Source organism: Pelophylax lessonae, assembly GCF_965119305.1.
Source record: "Pelophylax lessonae genome assembly, chromosome: 12".
NCBI lineage: Eukaryota > Metazoa > Chordata > Amphibia > Anura > Ranidae > Pelophylax > Pelophylax lessonae.
Window position 1 is genome coordinate 19202428 of NC_138779.1, and position 20239 is coordinate 19222666.

Below are 20239 nucleotides of genomic sequence, written 5' to 3' on the forward strand. Positions count from 1 at the left end.
GTCGGCTGTGTTTACAACAGATGACCGTCCTTCTCTCTCAGCGGCGAGCCCGGCGGCAATCGCGGCCACTGGCCCCATACATCTGCATCCCCGCTGCCTAGTGCCTAGCTCGCCCTCCAGCACCACGCGCAAGACCGATGTAGGGCTATGCCGGTTAATATCTAAATTACCAGCTCCATCTTGTGGCCAGAATTAAGTATAGTTTCTCACTAATGTATTTCAGAAAGCTTCAGAACTAATCTATTGGAAACAAAATTGGGAAATTTTGGAGTAATATTAAGGAGGCTATTTATAAAACATTTGTTGGCCACATATAATTTGTGCAAGTTGGCCAAAACTTAAATTTTTTTCATAAAGTAATTAGTATATTTTCAGCTCCATCTAGTGGCCAGAATTGAGTATATTTTCTCAGGGATGTATTTCAGAAAGATTTACTGCATGTTGAGCTGACAATAATTGAATTAAGCTATTAGAGAAAATACGGGGAGATTTCGGGTAATACTAAGTTGGTTATTTATAAAACATTGATTGGCCGAATGTCAGAAGCATTAGTGCATATTGGCTGATATGTTCCCATATTCTTTCTAATAGAATAATTCCTATATTTTCAGCTCCATCTAGTGGCCAAAATGTAGTATAGATTTCTGAAATACATTCATTTTTATTAGATTAACTCCAGTATCATCAGCTCCATCTAGTGTCTAAAATTCAGTATAGCTTTCTGAAATACATCCATTTTTTGAAAAAAAAAAATAATTTCTATATCATCAACTCCATCTAGTGGCCAGAATGGAGTATATTTTCTCAGGGATGTATTCCAGAAAGATTTACTGCATGTTGAGCTGACAATAATTTAAATAAGCTATTAGAGTAAATACGGGGAAATTTCGGGTAATACTAAGTTGGTTATTTATAAAACATTCATTGGCCGAATGTCAGAAGCATTAGTGCATGTTGGCTGATATGTTCCCATATTCTTTCTAATAGAATAATTCCTATATTTTCAGCTCCATCTAGTGGCCAAAATTCAGTATAGCTTTCTGAAATACATAAATTTTTTAATAAATTCATTTCTTTATCATCAGCGCCATCTAGTGGCCAGAATGCAGTATATTTTCTCACTGGTGTAATTCAGAAAGATAAACTGCATGTGGCCACAAGATGGAGCTGTCAATAAAGGAATTTATTTACTAGTAAAAAGTATGGGGAATTTTTGGGGTAATTCTATGGTGGCTATTTATAAAACATTTGTTTGCCACATGTGAGAATCATTCGTGCAAGTTGGCCAAAACATCAACTTTTTATGATATTATTTCCTATGTCATCAGCTCCATCTAGTGGCCAGAATGCAGTACATTTTCTCACTGGTATAATTCAGAAAGCTAAACTGCATTTGGCCACTAGATGGAGCTGTGATAAAATGAATTCATTTATTAGTAAAAAACATGGGGAATTTTTGGGGTAATACTAAGGTGGCCATTTATAAAACATTTGTTTGCCACATGTGAGAATCGTTCGTGCAAGTTGGACAAAACACCTATTTTTTTTATCAAATTATTTCCTATATCATCAGCTCCATCTAGTGGCCAGAATGCTGTATATTTTCTCACTGGTGTAATTCAGAAAGCTAAACTGAATGTGGCCACTAGATAGAGCTGTCATACAATTAATTTATTTATTAGTAAAAAGTATGGTGGATTTTTGGGGTAATACTAAGGTGGCTATTTATAAAACATTTGTTTGCCACATGTGAGAATCATTAGTGCAAGTTGGCCAAAACATTCATTTTTTATTAAATTATTTCCTATATCATCAGCTCCATCTAGTGGCCAGAATGCAGTATATTTTCTCACTTATGTATTTCAGAACGATTCTATTGGAAACAATATTGGGGAATTTTGGGGTAATACTAAGGAGGCTGTTCATAAAACATTTGTATGAGTATGTAATGAAAATGGAAAAAGTTAATTTGGAAACTGTAGTGTACAAGACTGAAGGGAAGGCTTGAGATCAGCTTTAAAGCTCTGGGAAATGTTTCATTCCCCCCTTGTGGTGGGGCTGCGCCTGCACTGCAAGGGCTACCTGCTTTTTTAGTCCAGGGGAGAGTAAAAGCACTTCCTGATTCTCTGCTCCCCCAGCAGATGGCGCTCTTCCATGCTCCATTGGGGGCACGGTCCCTCCACACCAGAGGTATGCAAACTGTGGCCCTCCAGCTGTTGCAAAACTACAACTCTCATCATACCTCTGCCTCTGGGTGTCATGCTTGCGGCTGTCAGAGTCTTGCTATGCCTCATGGGACTTGTAGTTCTGCAACAGCTGGAGGGCCACAGTTTGCATACCCCTGCTCTACACCATCACATCCAAGGTGGAGCTATGGAGCCTGCATTGGTCTTGATGACGTCGGGACTTTAGACAACTAAAGCGTGGGAGAGAAGATGCTTCCGGGACTGGTCTTGCAGTGCAAAAGATTGAGAAAGCAGATCTCTTTTCCCCTAGATCTAACTAAGAATTTGACCTTGCAGCTCTACTACAAAGGATCCTTTTTATTTTCCGGAGAAGGGCTTTAATTGAGAAAGGTATTCGCATGCATACGGTCACTTTTTCTGCTTTAGGTGCTTTGAGATCTCCTTGTTTCTGGCCAGATTTACAAATTGTGGATAATTGGTCACCATGATAAGAACAGTAGACCTGGGGGGAAAAAAAGTCTGGGGTTCGCCAGCGTTTTGCAGAAACTTAGCATTGTCATGTATATATTTTTTTATGCCACTAGATGGCGCTTTTATCATAGGGGTCAGAAGACCCCCAACTTTCTTCATGTCAGCAGCTTTTTAAAAAGAAACTCCATTTGGTAGAAAGTTTCATTTTAATTGTTTTAGAAGAACCTCTATTTTGACCATTCCTCTACCAATACTTAGATTTGCTCCTCCATTTCCTCCTTCCAAATCCCAGAGCTTACACATGGCTAAAGCGGAACTCCAGCTTTTAGACAGTGGTGGCTGCATTCATTTTTATTCCCTATTATTTTCATTAAGTGATCCTGACCTGACAGTAACACGGTGCCTCTCCGTTAATGTCTATACTCATTCCTCCACTGTATCTTTGGAGGGATCTATGTCCAGGCTGGACTTCAAACATGTCTGCCTTTGTTCATCTCTATTACATGGTGGATTGATGGGATGAGGATTTTACTGGGTGCTGCATTTCTGGCAGAATCAACAGGTATTCTCTGTAGTTGCTGAAAAATTTCTAGCTTCAAAAAAGAAAATGAATGCAGCCACCACGTGTAAGGACTGGTAAGCTGCAAAATATTCAGTTGTTGTTGTTGGGTTTAGATATGCTTTATCCATATTTTTACAAAGCTGCTACTATTTTAGACATCCCTAACTGCCTCTTGGTTCAGATGACAGGTCCTCTTGGGCTTCGTGGCACTGCCTCTTGGTTCAGATGACAGGTCCTCTTGGGCTTCGTGGCCCTGCCTCTTGGTTCAGATGACAGGTCCTCTTGGGCTAAGCAGAACTGCCTCTTGGTTTAGATGACAGATCCTCTTGGGCTTAGCGAACTTCCATTAGGTTCAGATGACAGGTCCTCTTGGGCTTAGCGAACTTCCATTAGGTTCAGATGAAAGGTCCTCTTGGGCTTAGCGAACTTCCATTAGGTTCAGATGACAGGTCCTCTTGGGCTTAGCAGAACTGCCTCTTAGTTCAGATGCCTCTTAGTTCAGATGAAAGGTCCTCTTGGGCTTAGTGGAACTGCGTCTTGGTTCAGATGACAGGCCCACTTGGGCTTAGCGGAACTGCCTCTTCGTTTAGATGACAGGTCCTCTTGGGCTTAGTAAGACTGCCACTTGGTTTAGATGACAGGTTCTTTTGGGCTTAATGGAACTGCCTCTTGGTTCAGATGACAGGTCCTCCTGGGCTTAGCAGAACTGCCTCTTGGTTTAGATGACAGGTCCTCTTGGACTTAGCAGAACTGCCTCTTGGTTCAGACGACAGGTCCTCTTGGACGTATCGGAACTGCCTCTTGGTTCAGATGACAGATCCTCTTAGGCTTAGCAGAACTGCCTCTTGGTTCAGATGACAGGTCCTCTTGGGCTTAGCAGACTTGCCTTTTGGTTTAGATGACAGTTCCTATTGGGCTTAGCAGAATTGCCTCCTAGTTCAGATAACAGGTCCTCTTGGACCTATCGGAAATTCCTCTTGGTTCAGATGACAGGTTTTCTTGGACTTAGTGGAACTGCCTCTTGGTTCAGAAGATAGGCCCTCTCGGACTTAGTGGAACTGCCTCTTGGTTCAGATGACAGGTCCTCTTGGGTTTAGTGGAAGCGCCTCTTGGTTCAGATGACAGGTCCTCTTGGGTTTAGTGGAAGCGCCTCTTGGTTCAGATGACAGGTCCTCTTGGACGTATCGGAACTGCCTCTTGGTTCAGATGACAGGTTTTCTTGGGCTTAGTGGAACTGCCTCTTGGTTCAGATGAGAGGTCCTCTTGGGCTTACAAGAACTACCCCTTGGTTCAGATGACAGGTCCTCTGAGACGTATTGGAAATGTTCAGATAACAAGTCCTCTTGGACTTAGCGGAACTGCCTCTTGGTTCAGATGACAGGTCCTCTGAGACGTATCGGAAATGTTCAGATAACAGGTCCTCTTGGACTTAGTGGACTGCCCCTTGGTTCAGATGACAGGTCCTCTTGGGCTTAGCGGAATCATGAACATCTGTGGAACATTTGGAACGGTGGATCTGATAAGTTGGAGCTGTCATGTCATGCACATGAGGTGCGATGGCTTCCAGTGTTCTGACGAGTCCTGGAAAGTTATGGAGCTCCTCTGCCAGAGTTGTATTCCTGGCCAACATTCCTCTGTCTGTATGATGCGTGTTAAAACATCAACATGTGGCCTTCATCATGAGCCCCTGTGACAGGGTGACAACACAGGGGGGGCGATTGGGAGGTGGGGACAGAGCGTTGTCACTCTATAACAGGAAGTCCTTCAGCAAGGACCTCCATGGCAGGATCTCCAGGGAATATTATTTTATATTATTTATATATATTATTTTTATATATTTTAAAATATTGAAAATGACTTTTAAGGCAACATTCCCATTTTGCAATTTTTTTCCAACAAGAACAGAACAATTAATTCATTCCTAATGAAACCTGCACGCATCTGCTAACACGTGCGTATTCATGCACACCATGTGGTTCAGTTAGGTGTGATTTTGCAAAAAGGGCAGGGACTTCCTTTGCGCATTTATCGCACGTAGGGCAGCCCATTGAAATGAATGGGCTTCCCCTGTATGAGACGTGTGGGAAAACACACGGAATCGCACCCCGCCGCACCCGCATGGTCTGAACAGAGACTCAAATGGCTTCAACGTGTAAAAGATTATATGAGATTTTAGCGAATGAGTTTTTATAAACTGCATTCACACCTAAGTGTTCAGTAAATGCGCAAAAAAGCATGTGTCGTGCTCGCAGTGCCATTTATTGTTAATGGCCCTGCAAATGCAGAAAGCCAGCGCTTGTTGAAATGCAAGACAAAGGTGTCAAAATGTGTGGTTAAAAAAATGCGCAAAACATCCAAAAGGGTACATAAGCTTCTTTTGCGCATAGGTCAGCCAATTGAAATGGAAAGGCTGCCCTACACAAGGTGCTCGGTAATGCGCATGCGCTTTGTCGCACCTACACGCTGTGAATGCAGTCTTAAACTGCATTAATGTGTAAAAGCTTATATGAGATTTTAGCAAATTAATTTACATCAACTGCATTCACACCTAAGCGTTCTGTAAATGCGCAAAAAAAAGCATGCCATTCATTCCTCACACGGGGCACCAAAAAAAAAAAAAAAAAAAAAAGCATTTCATGAATTCCTCACACGGGGCACCAAAAAAAATGCATGTCACACATGAAGTGCTATTCGTTGTTAATGGCGCCCCAAATGCAGCAAGCAGGCGCTTGTTAATACGCAAGACAAAGGCGTGAAAATGTGCTTATTTGCGCATAGATCACCCAATTAAAAAGAACAGGCTTCCCTACACGTGACGCTCAGTAATGCGCATGCGCTTTGTCGCACCTGCACACTGAACGCAGCCTTAAATGGCATTAATGTATAAAAGCTTATAGATATAGCGAATGAGTTTACATCAACTGCATTCACACCTAATCATTTCGTAAATGCGCAAAAAAATTGTGTTGTGCTTTATGGTCATTTATGGTTAATGGCACTGCAAACGCAGTAAGCAGGCGCTCGTTAAAACGCAAGGCAAAGGTGTGAAAACGTGCGGTAAAAAAATAGGCAAACCGTCTAAAGGGTACATAAGCTTCTTTTGCGCATAGGTCACTCAATTGAAATTAATAGGCTGCCCTACACGTGACGCTCGGGAATGTGGGTGCACTTTGTCGCACCTGCACGCTGTGAACGCAGCCTTAAATGGCATCAACATGTAAAAGCTTATATGAGATTTTCGCGAATGAGTTTACATCAACTGTATTCACACCTAAGCGTTACGTAAATGCGCAAAAAAAAAACACGTGTCGTGCTTGCAGTGCCATTTGTTAATGGCGCCCCAAACTCAGTAAGCAGACGCTCATTAAAATGCAAGACAAAGGCATGAAACCATGCAGTCAAAGAAACACGCAAAATGTTCAAAAGGGGTACATAAACTTCTTTTGCGCATAGGACAGCCAATTGAAATAGATAGGCTGCCCTACACGCACTGCTCGGGATGCGCGTCCGCTTTTTCGCACCTGCATAATGTGAAAGGAACCTATAAATGGCATCAACGTGTAAAAGCTTGTTTAGCAAATTAGTTTACATCAACTGCATTCATACTTGGGCGCTCCAAAAAAACGCAAAAATACAGGTGTCGCACTCGCAGTGCAATTAATTGTTAATGGCGCTCCAAACGCAGCAAGCAGACTCTCATTAAAACGCAAAACAAAGGCCTGAAACCATGCAGTAAAAAATACTGCACAAAACATCCAAAAGGGTCCATAAGCTTCTTTTGCGCATAGGTCACCCAATTAAAATGGATAGGCTGCCCTACACACGCAACCCTTGGGAATGCACGTGCGCTTTGTAGCACCTCCATAATGTGAACGCAGTCTTTTATGGCATCAACGTGTAAAAGCTTATATGAAGTTCTAGCAAATGAGTTTACATCAACTGCATTCACACCTAAGTGCTCTGTAAATGCGCAAAAAAAAAAGGGTGTCGCACTTGCAGCGCAGTTTAATGTAAATGGCACCGCAAACGCCGTAAGCAGACGTTCGTTAAAGGCCTAAAAACGTGCAGTTAAAAAATTAGCAAAATGTTCAAGCTTCTTTTGCGCTTTGTTCACCCAATTTAAATTGATAGGCTGCCCTACACGCGACGCTCGGGAATGCGCGTGCGCTTTGTCACACCTGCACGGTGTAAACGCACCCTTAAATTGCATTTAAAGTATAAAAGCTTATATAAGATTTTAACGAATTACTTTACATCAACTGCATCCACACCTAAGCGTTCTGTAAACGCGCAAAAAAAGCATATTGAGCTTGCAGTTCCATTCTATTTACTTTTGCTTTAAGAAAAAAAAAAATAATGTTTACACGGCCTGAGAACCGGAAGCGACGTTGGCATTGCTCCGGTCCTCCAAGGCCATAGAGATGAGCGATGGCCATCGCTTATTCCCATTGTAAAACCACGCCGACACCAGATGCTTCCTGGGCTCAGCAATTGGTAACCTTAGCCCGGTGGTGGTGGTGGTGGGGGGGCACCTCTCCCGCCCCTTCTAAAAGTGATCTTGTGGCGAATCCGCTGCTGGGATCACTTTTATAGGAAAGGGATAAAAAAATATCAGGGCTAGTGCATCTGGCTGCAGCCATAATCCCGGCAATTGGGTAACGTTTAAAGGTAAGACCAAGCCGGCAGCTCAGTGACATCCATATATAAAATACTTTATTGGCTGCAGGGTCAAATGCAGTACATGGACCCCAACGCGTTTCGGCAGTCAGGCTTTTCTTACGGATGAAACGTGTTCGCTGTGAATGCAGCCTAAACAGGTAAGTATGTTCTGCAGTTGATTCTTCATTGTGAGTTTCTATTCTGCTTAGACGTAGAGTGTCTTTCTTATAGGGGGGGCTGCGTCTTCAGATATGCCCTCCCCCTTCCTCCTAACAATGGAACCCTCAAAGACCGCGCTCCCCATAGTTTTCAAATAACTTAGGCAATTTTGGCAGTTTCGGCAGTCAGGCTTTAGTTATGGACGAAACGCGTTCGCTATGAATGCAGCCTAAGCAGTTAAGTATGTTCTGCAGTTGTTTCTTCATTGTGAGTTTCTATTCTCCTTAGAGGTAGAGTGTCTTTCTTATAGGGAGGGTGGCTGCGTCTTCAGATATGCGCTCCCCCTTCCTCCGAACAATGGAACCCTCAAGGACCGCGCTCGCCATAGTTTGCAAATAACTTCGGCAATTTAGTGTGCTACCTATTTAGTGCAGTAATTAGACTTGTCCATCCATCGATGTAATGGGCTCATTATGAGATCTTAACATTCTCAGGTTTAGTCCGGACATTCTAAGGGTGGGGGGGGGGGGAATTAAAAGCGCGCGCAGGTCACGAAAGGGACACCCGTAATTTCTCATGAAAGAACGATCGGCAGCCCGCCGTAATTACCCGCAATACAAAAGGAGCTTGGAAGATCTTCTGCCGGGTAATTTTTGCTCGGGAAGTAATGAGACAAACACGAGTTTAATCCAAACGCCGACCGGCGCAGTGCCTGTCCCCTGAACTGCGCGCAGACTGCGAATCGTTAATGGACAATGCTAATAGCTTTTCAGACTGTTTGTATAAATGAATTGCCCACAAGGGCACCAAAGTGGAAAATGCCGGGGATGTAATGGGGGAGATTCAAAAGACATGAAACTCAAAAGATTTTGCTGTGGCAATGCAATAAAGGGCTACTCTAGCTTATACATTGTTGCTTTTAAGCCATTTTAAAAGTTCTGGTGTATACACTCACCGGCCACTTTATTAGGTACACCTTGCTAGTACCGGGTTGGACCCTCTTTGGCCTTCAGAACTGCCTTCATTCTTCATGGCAAAGATTCAATAAGGTGTTGGAAACGTTCTTCAGAGATTTTGCTCCATAGTGACATGATAGCATCACGCAGTTGCTGCAGATTTGTCAGATTTGATGGTTCAAGGTTCAAGAGAAACAAGCTTCAAGGCAAGGTCTTTCAATGAATTGTCCAGTGAGATGCCCAGCATCCCAGGTGGCTGAGCAAGAAGAGAAATTGTCAGAGGTTGCAGGTTCAGACCTTGGTCCTGGCAGAAGCTAGAAGAGGGAAGACACCAAGGGTGACTTTTATGGGAAAAGGTGGAGGTTGTTATATTGTTTTGACATGGTGTGTACACCGATGGGAACATCAGCTTATATATTCTGCATCTGGAAGTGCAGAGGCATGACTAAAATAGGAAGTTCATGGGAGGAGAAAAGGAATCAAGGTTCAACAATCAAGGCAAGGTCGTTCAAGGAATTGTCCAGGGAGTTCTTGAGCATTCCAGGTGGCTCAGCAAGAACAGACATCGTCAGGGGTTGCAGGTTCAGAACCAGGTCGGAAGTTCATGGGAGGAGAAAAAGGGTTCAAAGCTCATGAGAGACAAGACACAAGGAAAGGTTGTTCAAGAAATTGTCAGAGGTTGCAGGTTCAGACCCGGGTCCTGGCAGAAGGTAGAAGAGGGAGGAGGCCAAAGGTGACTTTTATGGGAAAAGGTTGAGGTTGTCATATCTTTTTGACATAGCATATACACCGATGGGAACATCTGCTTACGCATTTTTCATCTGGAAGTGCAAAGAAATGGTTAAAATAGGAAGTTAATGGGAGGAGAAAGGGAATCAAGGTTCAACAATCAAGGCAAGGTCATTCAAGGAATTGTCCAGGGAGTTTTCGACCATCCCAGGTGGCTCAGCAAGAACAGACATCGTCAGGGGTTGCAGGTTCAGAACTGGGTCCTGATAGAAGGTAGAGAAGGGAGGAGGCCGAGTGACTTTAATGGGAAAAGGTTGAGGTTGTCATATCGTTTTGACATAGCATATACACCGATGGGAACATCTGCTTACGCATTTTTCATCTGGAAGTGCAAAGGAATGGTTAAAATAGCAAGTTCATGGGAGGAGAAAGGGAATCAAGGTTCAACAATCAAGGCAAGGTCGTTCAAGGAATTGTCCAGGGAGTTCTCGAGCATTCCAGGTGGCTCAGCAAGAACAGACATCGTCAGGGGTTGCAGGTTCAGAACCGGGTCGGAAGTTCATGGAAGGAGAGAAAGGGTTCAAAGCTCATGAGAGACAAGACGCAAGGAAAGTTTGTTCAAGAAATTGTCAGAGGTTGCAGGTTCAGACCCGGGTCCTGGCAGAAGGTAGAAGAGGGAGGAGGCCAAAGGTGACTTTTATGGGAAAAGGTTGAGGTTGTCATATCTTTTTGACATAGCATATACACCGATGGGAACATCTGCTTACGCATTTTTCATCTGGAAGTGCAAAGAAATGGTTAAAATAGGAAGTTAATGGGAGGAGAAAGGGAATCAAGGTTCAACAATCAAGGCAAGGTCATTCAAGGAATTGTCCAGGGAGTTTTCGACCATCCCAGGTGGCTCAGCAAGAACAGACATCGTCAGGGGTTGCAGGTTCAGAACTAGGTCCTGATAGAAGGTAGAGAAGGGAGGAGGCCGAGTGACTTTTATGGGAAAAGGTTGAGGTTGTCATATCGTTTTGACATAGCATATACACCGATGGGAACATCTGCTTACGCATTTTTCATCTGGAAGTGCAAAGGAATGGTTAAAATAGCAAGTTCATGGGAGGAGAAAGGGAATCAAGGTTCAACAATCAAGGCAAGGTCATTCAAGGAATTGTCCAGGGAGTTTTCGACCATCCCAGGTGGCTCAGCAAGAACAGACATAGTCAGGGGTTGCAGGTTCAGAACTGGGTCCTGATAGAAGGGAGGAGGCCGAGTGACTTTTATGGGAAAAGGTTGAGGTTGGCATACACCGACGGGAACATCTGCTTACGCATTCTGCATCCTCTCCTTGTTTTGAAACACTCAGGTTTTACTTGATCTACAACAAATGGAATAGTTATGAATGGAATCCAAGCGATGTCCAAACGCATGAAGTCATAGTCTATATCTGCTCTCACCTGGCTCCCGAACCAAGAGGAGCGTATTCAAGATTTTTTGACACGCCAGATGTTTCTCTCGGCACAGTTTCAGCCTCTCTCCTCCTGAACAGCTGGATGCAGGGGGAAGTCATCTGTTTCCACTGCCCTCGTCTCCTGCTTATCACAAACCATTCCAACATGTCCATCAGGAATTGTCCACTCCAAGAAGTCACCATGCAGTCAGGAGATAATGTCGAAAACCTCTTGGGGTTTCACAGAAGTTTCCATTTCAGGGTTGAAGGTTTTTTTTTTTTTTTCACCACTATTAAATCTGAAACATTACCGATGGTTTCAGAAGAACAAAGTAGACCTTCGAGTAACATTACAAGTCTGCTAAAATACATTCCTGGCGTGTCACATTATACAGCAACAGCATCATTTTTCAGATATGTTCCACCTGGAACTTCACTCTCTTAACCACTTCTGGACTGGAAGATTTACCCCCCTTAATGACCAGGCCATATTTTGCAATTCGGCACTGCGTAACTTTAACTGACAATTGCGCGGTCGTGCGACGCTGTACCCAAATACAATTGATGTCCTTTTTTTTTCACAAATACGGCTTTAACTCCACTTTAACATGTTTTTAGTGACTGTGGTGTTGAAACATGGCCGGACGAAGGATTTTGAGCTGTTTGGGCATTTAAAGTGTTTCTTTAATATGCCAAGAAAAAAGCTCTGAGCAGTTTTGTTAATGTTGAAAATTAAACAAAACCTTTCCTGACCACTGACTTTTATTAAAGGTGAAAATTGGGGTAGATCAGTATTTTGACTTGATTCGTGACTTGACCAAAATAAAGGACTTGACTTGACTTGCTTGACTTCTAGCAGGGACTCGACTTGACTTGCTTGCTTGTCGCCACAGTAACTTGGGACTTGCTTGAGACTTGAAGGTTAAGACTTGAGACTTGCTTGTGACTTGCACATGTGTGACTTACTCCCATGTCTGGTATTTACTGCGGCAGGGTGGCTTGTACAGGCAAAACGTCGCTCGCCTGGGAGGAGCTAGGGGGCGAGCACGCACCACCAATGGCGTGCTCCCGCCCCCGATCATCAGCGGGGAAGCCGATGCCTGTGTCAAGTGGCTCCGATTGCCGCCTGACACCCGCGATCGCTCCCCGCTGAGAGAGAAGAACGGTCAGCTGTTGTAAACACATCCAACCGTCCTTCTCCCTGAAATGATCACAGAGCTCATGTGATCCTTCTATGTAGGATCACAGGTCTCTGTGGTCATCTCAGAAGCCACGCCCCCCACAGTTAAGATCACACCCCTAGGGTCACATTTAACCCCTTGATCACCTATACTGTTAACCCCTTCCCTGCCAGTGTCATTATTACAGTAGCAGTGCATATTTTTTAGCACTGATTACTGTAGTAATGTCACTGGTCCCCCCAAAAGTGTCAAAAATGTCAGTTAGGGGTCTGATCTGTCCGCCGCAATGTCGCATTCCGCTAAAAATCGCAGATCGCCGCCATTATTAGTAAAAAAAAACAATAAACATGGCATAAATCTTTCCCCTAGTTTGTAGACGCGATAACTTTTGCGCAAACCAATCAAAATACGCTTATTGCGATTTTTTTGTTTTTACCAAAAATATGTAGCAGAAAACAAATTGGCCTAAAATGTTAAAAATGTTTGATTTTTACATTTTTGGGGTGGGGGGGGGGGGGAATGTCATATAGCAGAATGTGAAAAATTATTGTTTTTTTTTCAAAATTGTCCCTATTTTTTTGTTTATAACGCAAAAAATAAAAATTGCGCAGGTGATCAAATACCCCCAAAAGAAAGCTCTGTTTGTGGGAAAAAAAGGACGCAAATTTCGTTTGGATACAGCGTCGCACGACCGCGCAATTGTCCGTTAAAATAACGCAGTGCCGAATCCCAAAATAGGGCCTGGTCATTAAGGGGGAAAATCTTCCGGTCTTAAAAGTGGTTAAAAGTATTTTTCAGCCTTCTGAAATCGGCAACTTTCATTGTTTAAAAAATGTTTAAAAAATACTTTGGGATCCTGCCATGAAGGTCCTTGCTTATACACTTCCATAGTTCCCAACATTTGAAAAACAATTCCAGGGACACTTTGCAGGACAGCTATCAATTACTTACCACACCCACTTCCCTGAAGCTCCACCCACTCCGCATAATTAATCTCCGCCTACTTATCATCAGATTTTAGGGTCTACTCAATAAAGAGAGAATTACAGGAAATTGAAAAGGGAATTTCAAACTTAAGGCCAAAGTAGCAGAGTAAATTACCCAGGACAGGGTCCTATTTTCCGGGACTGTCCCGGCAAAAACGGGACAGTTGGCAGCTATGCACTTCCTGTTATAGGGTGACAACTCCCTGCCCCTCTCTCCAGGTTGTCCCTCTGCGTTGTCACCCTGTCACACAGGCTTTTGATGGAGACTACAAGTGGTCAGTGAGGATTTACCTCTACGTTAAATGTTTTATTTGGAGACGGCGTTAATGTTTGCTTCCTAGCTTTACGCAGTTTCCATTTTGACTTTCAGATGTTAATGAGTGCGAGACGGCAAACGGAGGATGTGAGGTGCAGTGCTGCAATACCATCGGAAGTTTCTACTGCAAGTGTCCAGAGGGCCAAACGCTGAAGGAGGATGGAAAAAGCTGTCAAGGTAAGAGGTGTTGTCACCTAAATGGCAACTCCATCCAAAGATGCAAAGGAACAGCTTGAATCGATTGCTTTCTGTTTCTTTCTTCTCATTTATCATCCGTACCTGACCTCACAAATGTATGGCCTACAGACAAGGGCCGGGACAAGGGGTGGGCAGGAGGGTCGGCTGCCCTGGACACTGTGGTATCATGTGAGGTAGGGGGGGCACCACAAGGAACCTGGGGGGAGATTTGTGTTGAGAAGGGGATTTGGGGGCAGCAGGGGCTATGAATTGTTCTAGGAGGGCAAATATGGGGAGGGGTGCTAGAAGTGGAGATTTGGGGGAAATTTGTTTTCTGGGGGGAGAGAATTTGTGCTAGCAGGGGGGATTTGGGGGGTTTGTGCTGTAAAAGTAAAATGGTGTAGGGGACTTTTTTTTTTTCTTTTTTTTGGGGTGGGGTGGCGGGTGTAATTTGTGCTAGTTGGGATGATTGGGGGTATTTGTGTTAGGAGGGGAAATTTCTGGGTGGGAATTGTGCTAGAATGGCGAAGGGGAATTTGTGCTGGAAAGGGGGGGGGGGATTTAGTGTGGAGGGTAGAGGATTTATACTAGGAGGGGTGATTTTTTTTGGGAGGGGGGTTTGTGTTAGGGGCATATGGAGAGAGAGAGGGGATTTGTGTGGGATGGAATGGGGGGGGGGCAAATATTTGTGCTTGGGGGGGATTTCAGCATGGGTGTGGATTCGTACTGGGAAGAGGGGGAATTTTCTAAGGCGTATTAGTGATTGATCTTTTTTTTTTTTTTTTTTTTTTTGGGGGGGGGGGGGGACTTTTGCTGACACATAATGATCATACATCATGGGTGGGGGTGCAATTTGGCATATTCGCCCTGGGCTCTGAATGACCTTGTGCTGGCACTGCCTACAGACACCCTCCAAAATCTTGTGGAAAGCCTCCTCAGAAAAATGGGGTGGGGGAGCAACTACATAACCATGTCCATGGTTTAGGAATTAAAGGTCCAGGAAACTTTTGGTGTTTTTGCCACCACAGCATGGACATCTTTAACACAGGGCAAAAGGGGCCCAGTCATTGTTGTGGGGCCCAAAGCAGCTGCCCCTTGAGCCCGCACTGCCTGCAAATAGGTTATAAGTGGATTTTGGAGGGCCCAAGAAAATATTTGCCCAGGGTCCAATCAATATTAAAGACAGCCCTGCATGACAGGTTCTCTTTATTTGTACCGGGTGCACCATTAGCAGCAGATTAGGTCTGCTATGCAGATTCCCAATTTTTCTGTCAACGAGACAATACAGGGAGATGGTTGCATGCAAACCTGGTGTCTGTAGAGCGTGGAGATAAAGCTCCGTGTAAATAAATCATTTAGGAATTAAATTCTATTATGTCTCTGAAGGGACAAGTCAGGGCGGCGTGCCGATGTGGCTGCGCTGTCATTGCCCCATTCCTGTCATTACAGCGCCCAAAGTAAACTCTGCCGTGTATGCCGAGCCTCCGAGGAGACATTCCTGACATTACTCCCAGAGTCTTTATCATCACAAATGTTTGTATCAACACCGCCATTGTTCCTCCAACCCAGAGTCCCGAATATTCCAAACTTCATCACTCTATAATGCCCCCTTTTCTTCTCTCTTTATTTTCTTCATTCTCCCTCTTTCCAAAAAAAAGAAATTAACATTTTTAATCTTTAAAAATGCATAACATTTACAAGCTGGTAGTAGTTTCATAGTTTCCTTATCTCATGTGTACCAGGCTACCTTTAACTGCTTTGCTGAAAAAATACAGAGTGGCTGAAGCTGCGATTATACACATACAGTATCTGAACTAATCAAAGGAGGTACACCACCCACCCTTCCCCCTCCTTTCCTCCACCCTGCTCTGTTCTTTCTCTCTCTTTCTTTCTTTCTCTCTCGCTTTCTTTCTTTCTTTCTTTCTTTCTTTCTTTCTTTCTTTCTTTCTTTCTTTCTTTCTCTCTCTTTGTTTCTCTTTCTCTCTATCTCTATCTCTCTCTCTTTTTATTCTTTCTCTCTCTTTCTTTTTCTCTTTTTTCTTTCTCTCTCTTTCTGTCTCTCTCTTTCTTTCTCTCTCTCTCTTTCTATTTTCTCTCTCTCTCTTTCTATTCTCTCTCTCTCTCTCTTTCTATTCTCTCTCTCTCTCTCTTTCTCTCTCGCTCTCTTTTTATTCTTTCTCTCTCTTTCTTTTTCTCTTTTTTTCTTTCTCTCTCTTTCTATTCTCTCTCTCTCTCTCTCTCTCTCTCTCTCTTTCTATTCTCTCTCTCTCTCTCTCTCTCTCTTTCTCTCTCTCTCTCTCTCTCTCTTTTTATTCTTTCTCTCTCTTTCTTTTTCTCTTTTTTTCTTTCTCTCTCTTTCTGTCTCTCTCTTTCTCTCTCTTTCTTTTTCTCTTTTTTTCTTTCTCTCTCTCTCTCTTTCTTTCTCTCTCTCTCTCTTTCTCTCTATTTCTTTCTCTCTCTTTCTATTTTCTCTCTCTCTCTCTCTCTCTTTCTTTTCTCTCTCTCTCTCTCTCTCTTTCTCATTTTATTCTCTCTCTCTCTCTCTCTCTCTCTCTCTTTCTTTTCTCTCTCTCTCTCTCTCTTTCTCATTTTATTCTCTCTCTCTCTCTCTCTCTCTCTCTCTCTCTCTCTCTCTCTCTCTCTCTCTCTCTCTCTCTCTCTCCCTCTCTCTCCCTCTCTTTCCCTCTCTTTCCCTCTCTTTCCCTCTCTTTCTCTCTCTTTCTCTCTCTCTCTCTTTCTTTCCCTCTCTTTCTCTCTCTTTCTTTCTCTCTCTCTCTCTTTCTTTCTTCATACAACATCTACAAGGAGGTAAAGCTCTAGTTTCCACAGATCACATTTACCTGGCAAATTATAACTGCTATGGTGAAATGACAGCCAGTTGACTGAACAGCTGAAGTTCTGATGACACCCATAGCTGAGTCATTGGAGGTCCTCCTCCCATTCCACACTCTGCTCTCTGCTGATCAGTATAGACTTTGCATTAGCTATCCCAAGGCAAAGAGCGTGTGCTGTGTTCTCCCTGCAGAATATTCCTCTTCCTCTTCCTCTGACACCGCTATATGTTAATGTTTGCAATGTAACAACTTCATATAAATATTAAAGAAAAAAAAAAGTAAAAAAATAAATAAAACTGAAGCCAAACTGTTTTTCCTACATATGGCCCCATTCACATTTGAGCTGAGTATCTCTGGTCAGTTTTCGGAGTGTTTTTTTTTTTGTTCATTTTTTTGGTGTCTTTGTGCGCATTTCAGGGTTTAGCAATTTTTTTTTTTTACAAAATTCTTTTTAGCCAATGGGACGCTAGTTACTAGGCAAGTAAACATGGGAAAATAATGAGTGTTATGCACATTTTGGAGGAGCCTCTTGGGGCCAAAAACCTGCGGCCTCGTGTGTTTCTATAGAGTTTAATGTAAAGTGAATGAGGCCCCTTTTCTCACTTGTGCAACCGGAAAGTCGATCGACTTTGCCGCGACTTAGATGCGACTTGAAGCAATGCCGTGTAATCTTAAGGTCTGTGGACCTCAAGTTGCATCAAAGTTGGACCAAATTAGTGCAGGGACTATCTTTGAAGTGGCTGCGACTTGAAGTCACACAGATATGAACGGTACTCTTTGGACATCATGGAGTACGACTTTTCATGCGATTTTGCAGTCTCAAGTCGCAGGACAAGTCGCACAAGTGTGAGAGGGTCCTTAAGGAAATATGTACAGGTTGGTTTGGGCCCTGGAGACATCATAGCTGAGTAGCTCTAAATAAGGAAAAAAAAAATCAGGGGCCCTTCAGCCTCTGCTGGAGGGGGGGGGGGGGGGGTCATGCTGTACAATAGAAGCTACCTCAAGTCTGCTTTCCCATTGCATGCCAAGGACATGTAGTGGCCACGCACAGGGACCTGAAATCAAATCCCTGTACATGCATTCAGATGCATGCCAAGCCTTATTAGAAATGGCGGTTGCCTGTCTGTCATTATTTGCAGGGTCGCATTAGATGTAAGCAGCAAAACATTTTGACTTAGCGTCTCCCCGGGGTATTGGCTGCATCCATGACTAACCAGTTTAAGGCCTTCGGCGTGAGCCGTAAATGCCGGTCTCATGCTGGTCTCATCCCACATGTGGCCCATGAATGTGCGGCGTCCCAATAATTCACCTCCGTGTTGTAGAAACACGTCATGGCGATTTCACATGGCGACACATTTCTGGGAGGTAATTACGCCGCGCACATTCCTGCCTAGAGAACTGCCCACCCATGCTGGAATGCCACCCACAGTCTGCGCCCGGGCATCACAACGCCACCCATTTCTACTGTACCAGGCTGGGGCGACATGTGCTTGAAAAATTTGCTTTTATTTTTTTTTTTTGTTTAAAGGAGGTTTTTCTATATATTTCTATATATTTACAACAGTTTAGTTCATCTTCATCTTCATTTAAGTGTTCATTGTGTTTGTGGGTTTTTTTCTTTTTTTTGTGTAATTGATTGGTATTTGTGTACTTCATTTTTTCTATGTTTTTATTATTTATTTGTATTATTACTACTACTATTATTATTGTTGTTAATAATAAATAGTTGAAATAATAATAATAAAAATAATAATTATTATTATTATTATTATTATATTTTAGATCATTTTTTATTTGATTATTTTCTTTATTATTGTTTTTATTATTACTGTTATTATTGTTGTTGTTAGTAATAATAAGAATAAAAAGATCCGATACGCCTGTCAGTTTTTTAGGCGGATCTGATCGGATCCTCCATGCATCACTATGGGGCAGCGGATGTCAGAGGTGACATCTCCGCTGACACCCGCTGCTCTCCGATCTGATCCTATCCGTGAATTTTCGGACGGATGGAAACCCTATTTTCCATCCGTCCAGCAGATCGGATGGGATCAGATGAGAACACACAGGCGGTCTGTTCTCATCCGATCTCCCCATAGAGGACAGCGAGGATCTGACAGCTCCATCTCCGCACACAGAGCGGAGACGGAGCTGCCATCCGCCTGCTCAGCGGGGATCGGTGGAATCGATCCCCGCTGAGCAGAACGGAGTCCGCCGGCGGATGCGGACAGTGTGAAAGGACCCTTATTATATTTGGTCATTATTTATTTATTATCATTATTGTTTTTGTTAATATTATTATTATTATTATTGTTGTTGTTGTTGATAATAATAATAAATAGTAATAATAATAATAATGAGAATTATTATTATTATTATTATTATTATTATATTTGATCATTATTTATTTAATTATTATCATTATTATTGTTTTTATTATTACTATTGTTGTTGTTGTTAATAATAATAAATAGTAATAGTAAGAATAAGAAGAAAAAATATTATTATTTTTGATCATTATTTATTTATTTATTATCATTATTATTATTTTTGTTACTATTATTTTTTTGTTGGTGATAATAATAACAAATAGTAATAGTAATAATATTATTGATAATAGTAATAAAAATAATTATTTATTATTATTATATTTGATTATTATCATTATTATTGTTTTTATTACTATTATTATTATTATTATTTTTGTTGTTGATAATAACAAATAGTAATAATATTATTAATAATAGTAATAAAAATATTAATAATTATTATTATTATTAATAATAATATTATATTTGATCATTATTTATTTGATTATTATCTTTATTATTGTTTTTATTATTACTATTGTTGTTGGTAATAATAATAAATAGTAATAGTAAGAATAAGAAGAAAAATTATTATTATATTTGGTCATTATTTATTTATTTATTATCATTATTATTGTTTTTGTTACTATTATTATTATTATTTTTGTTGTTGAGAATAACAAAATAGTAATAATATTATTAATAATAGTAATTACTATTATTAATAATAATAATATTATATTATATTTGATCATTATTTATTTGATTATTATCATTATTATTGTTTTTATTATTACTATTATTGTTGTGGTTGGTAATAATAATAAATAGTAATAACAAGAATAAGTCCCGGTTCACACTACCGCGACTTGTCAGGCGACTGGTCAGCCTGACAAGTCGCGGTCCATTCAGTGCTACGGGAACCGTTCTAATAGGAACGACTCAAGTCGCTCCGACTTAGAAAAAGGTTTCTGTACTACTTCTGGGCGACCTGGAGCGACTTGCATTGACATTCATTATGTGAAGTCCGTGCAAGTCGCCCCCGAAGTCGCGGTGCACGCGACTTCACAGGTCGCCCCCGAAGTGTGAACTGACACTAAGAAGAAAAATTATTATTATATTTAGTCATTATTTATTTATTTTTTATCATTATTATTTTTTGTTACTATTATTATTATTATTTTTGTTGTTGATAATAACAAATAGTAATAATATTATTAATAGTAGTAATAAAAATAATAATAATTATTATAATTAATATTATATTTTATCATTA

General features: G+C 41.8%; 1 protein-coding gene across 1 annotated transcript in view; it reads left to right on the top strand.

Annotated features, from left to right (window-relative positions):
* Positions 1 to 20239, top strand: part of MEGF6 (multiple EGF like domains 6) — a 559396-nt gene that overhangs the window by 332777 nt on the left and 206380 nt on the right. The window contains exon 5 of the mRNA XM_082273280.1: positions 13698 to 13820. Within this exon, the coding sequence (XP_082129406.1) occupies positions 13698 to 13820 (123 nt within the window). The remainder of the gene's footprint in view (positions 1 to 13697; positions 13821 to 20239) is intronic.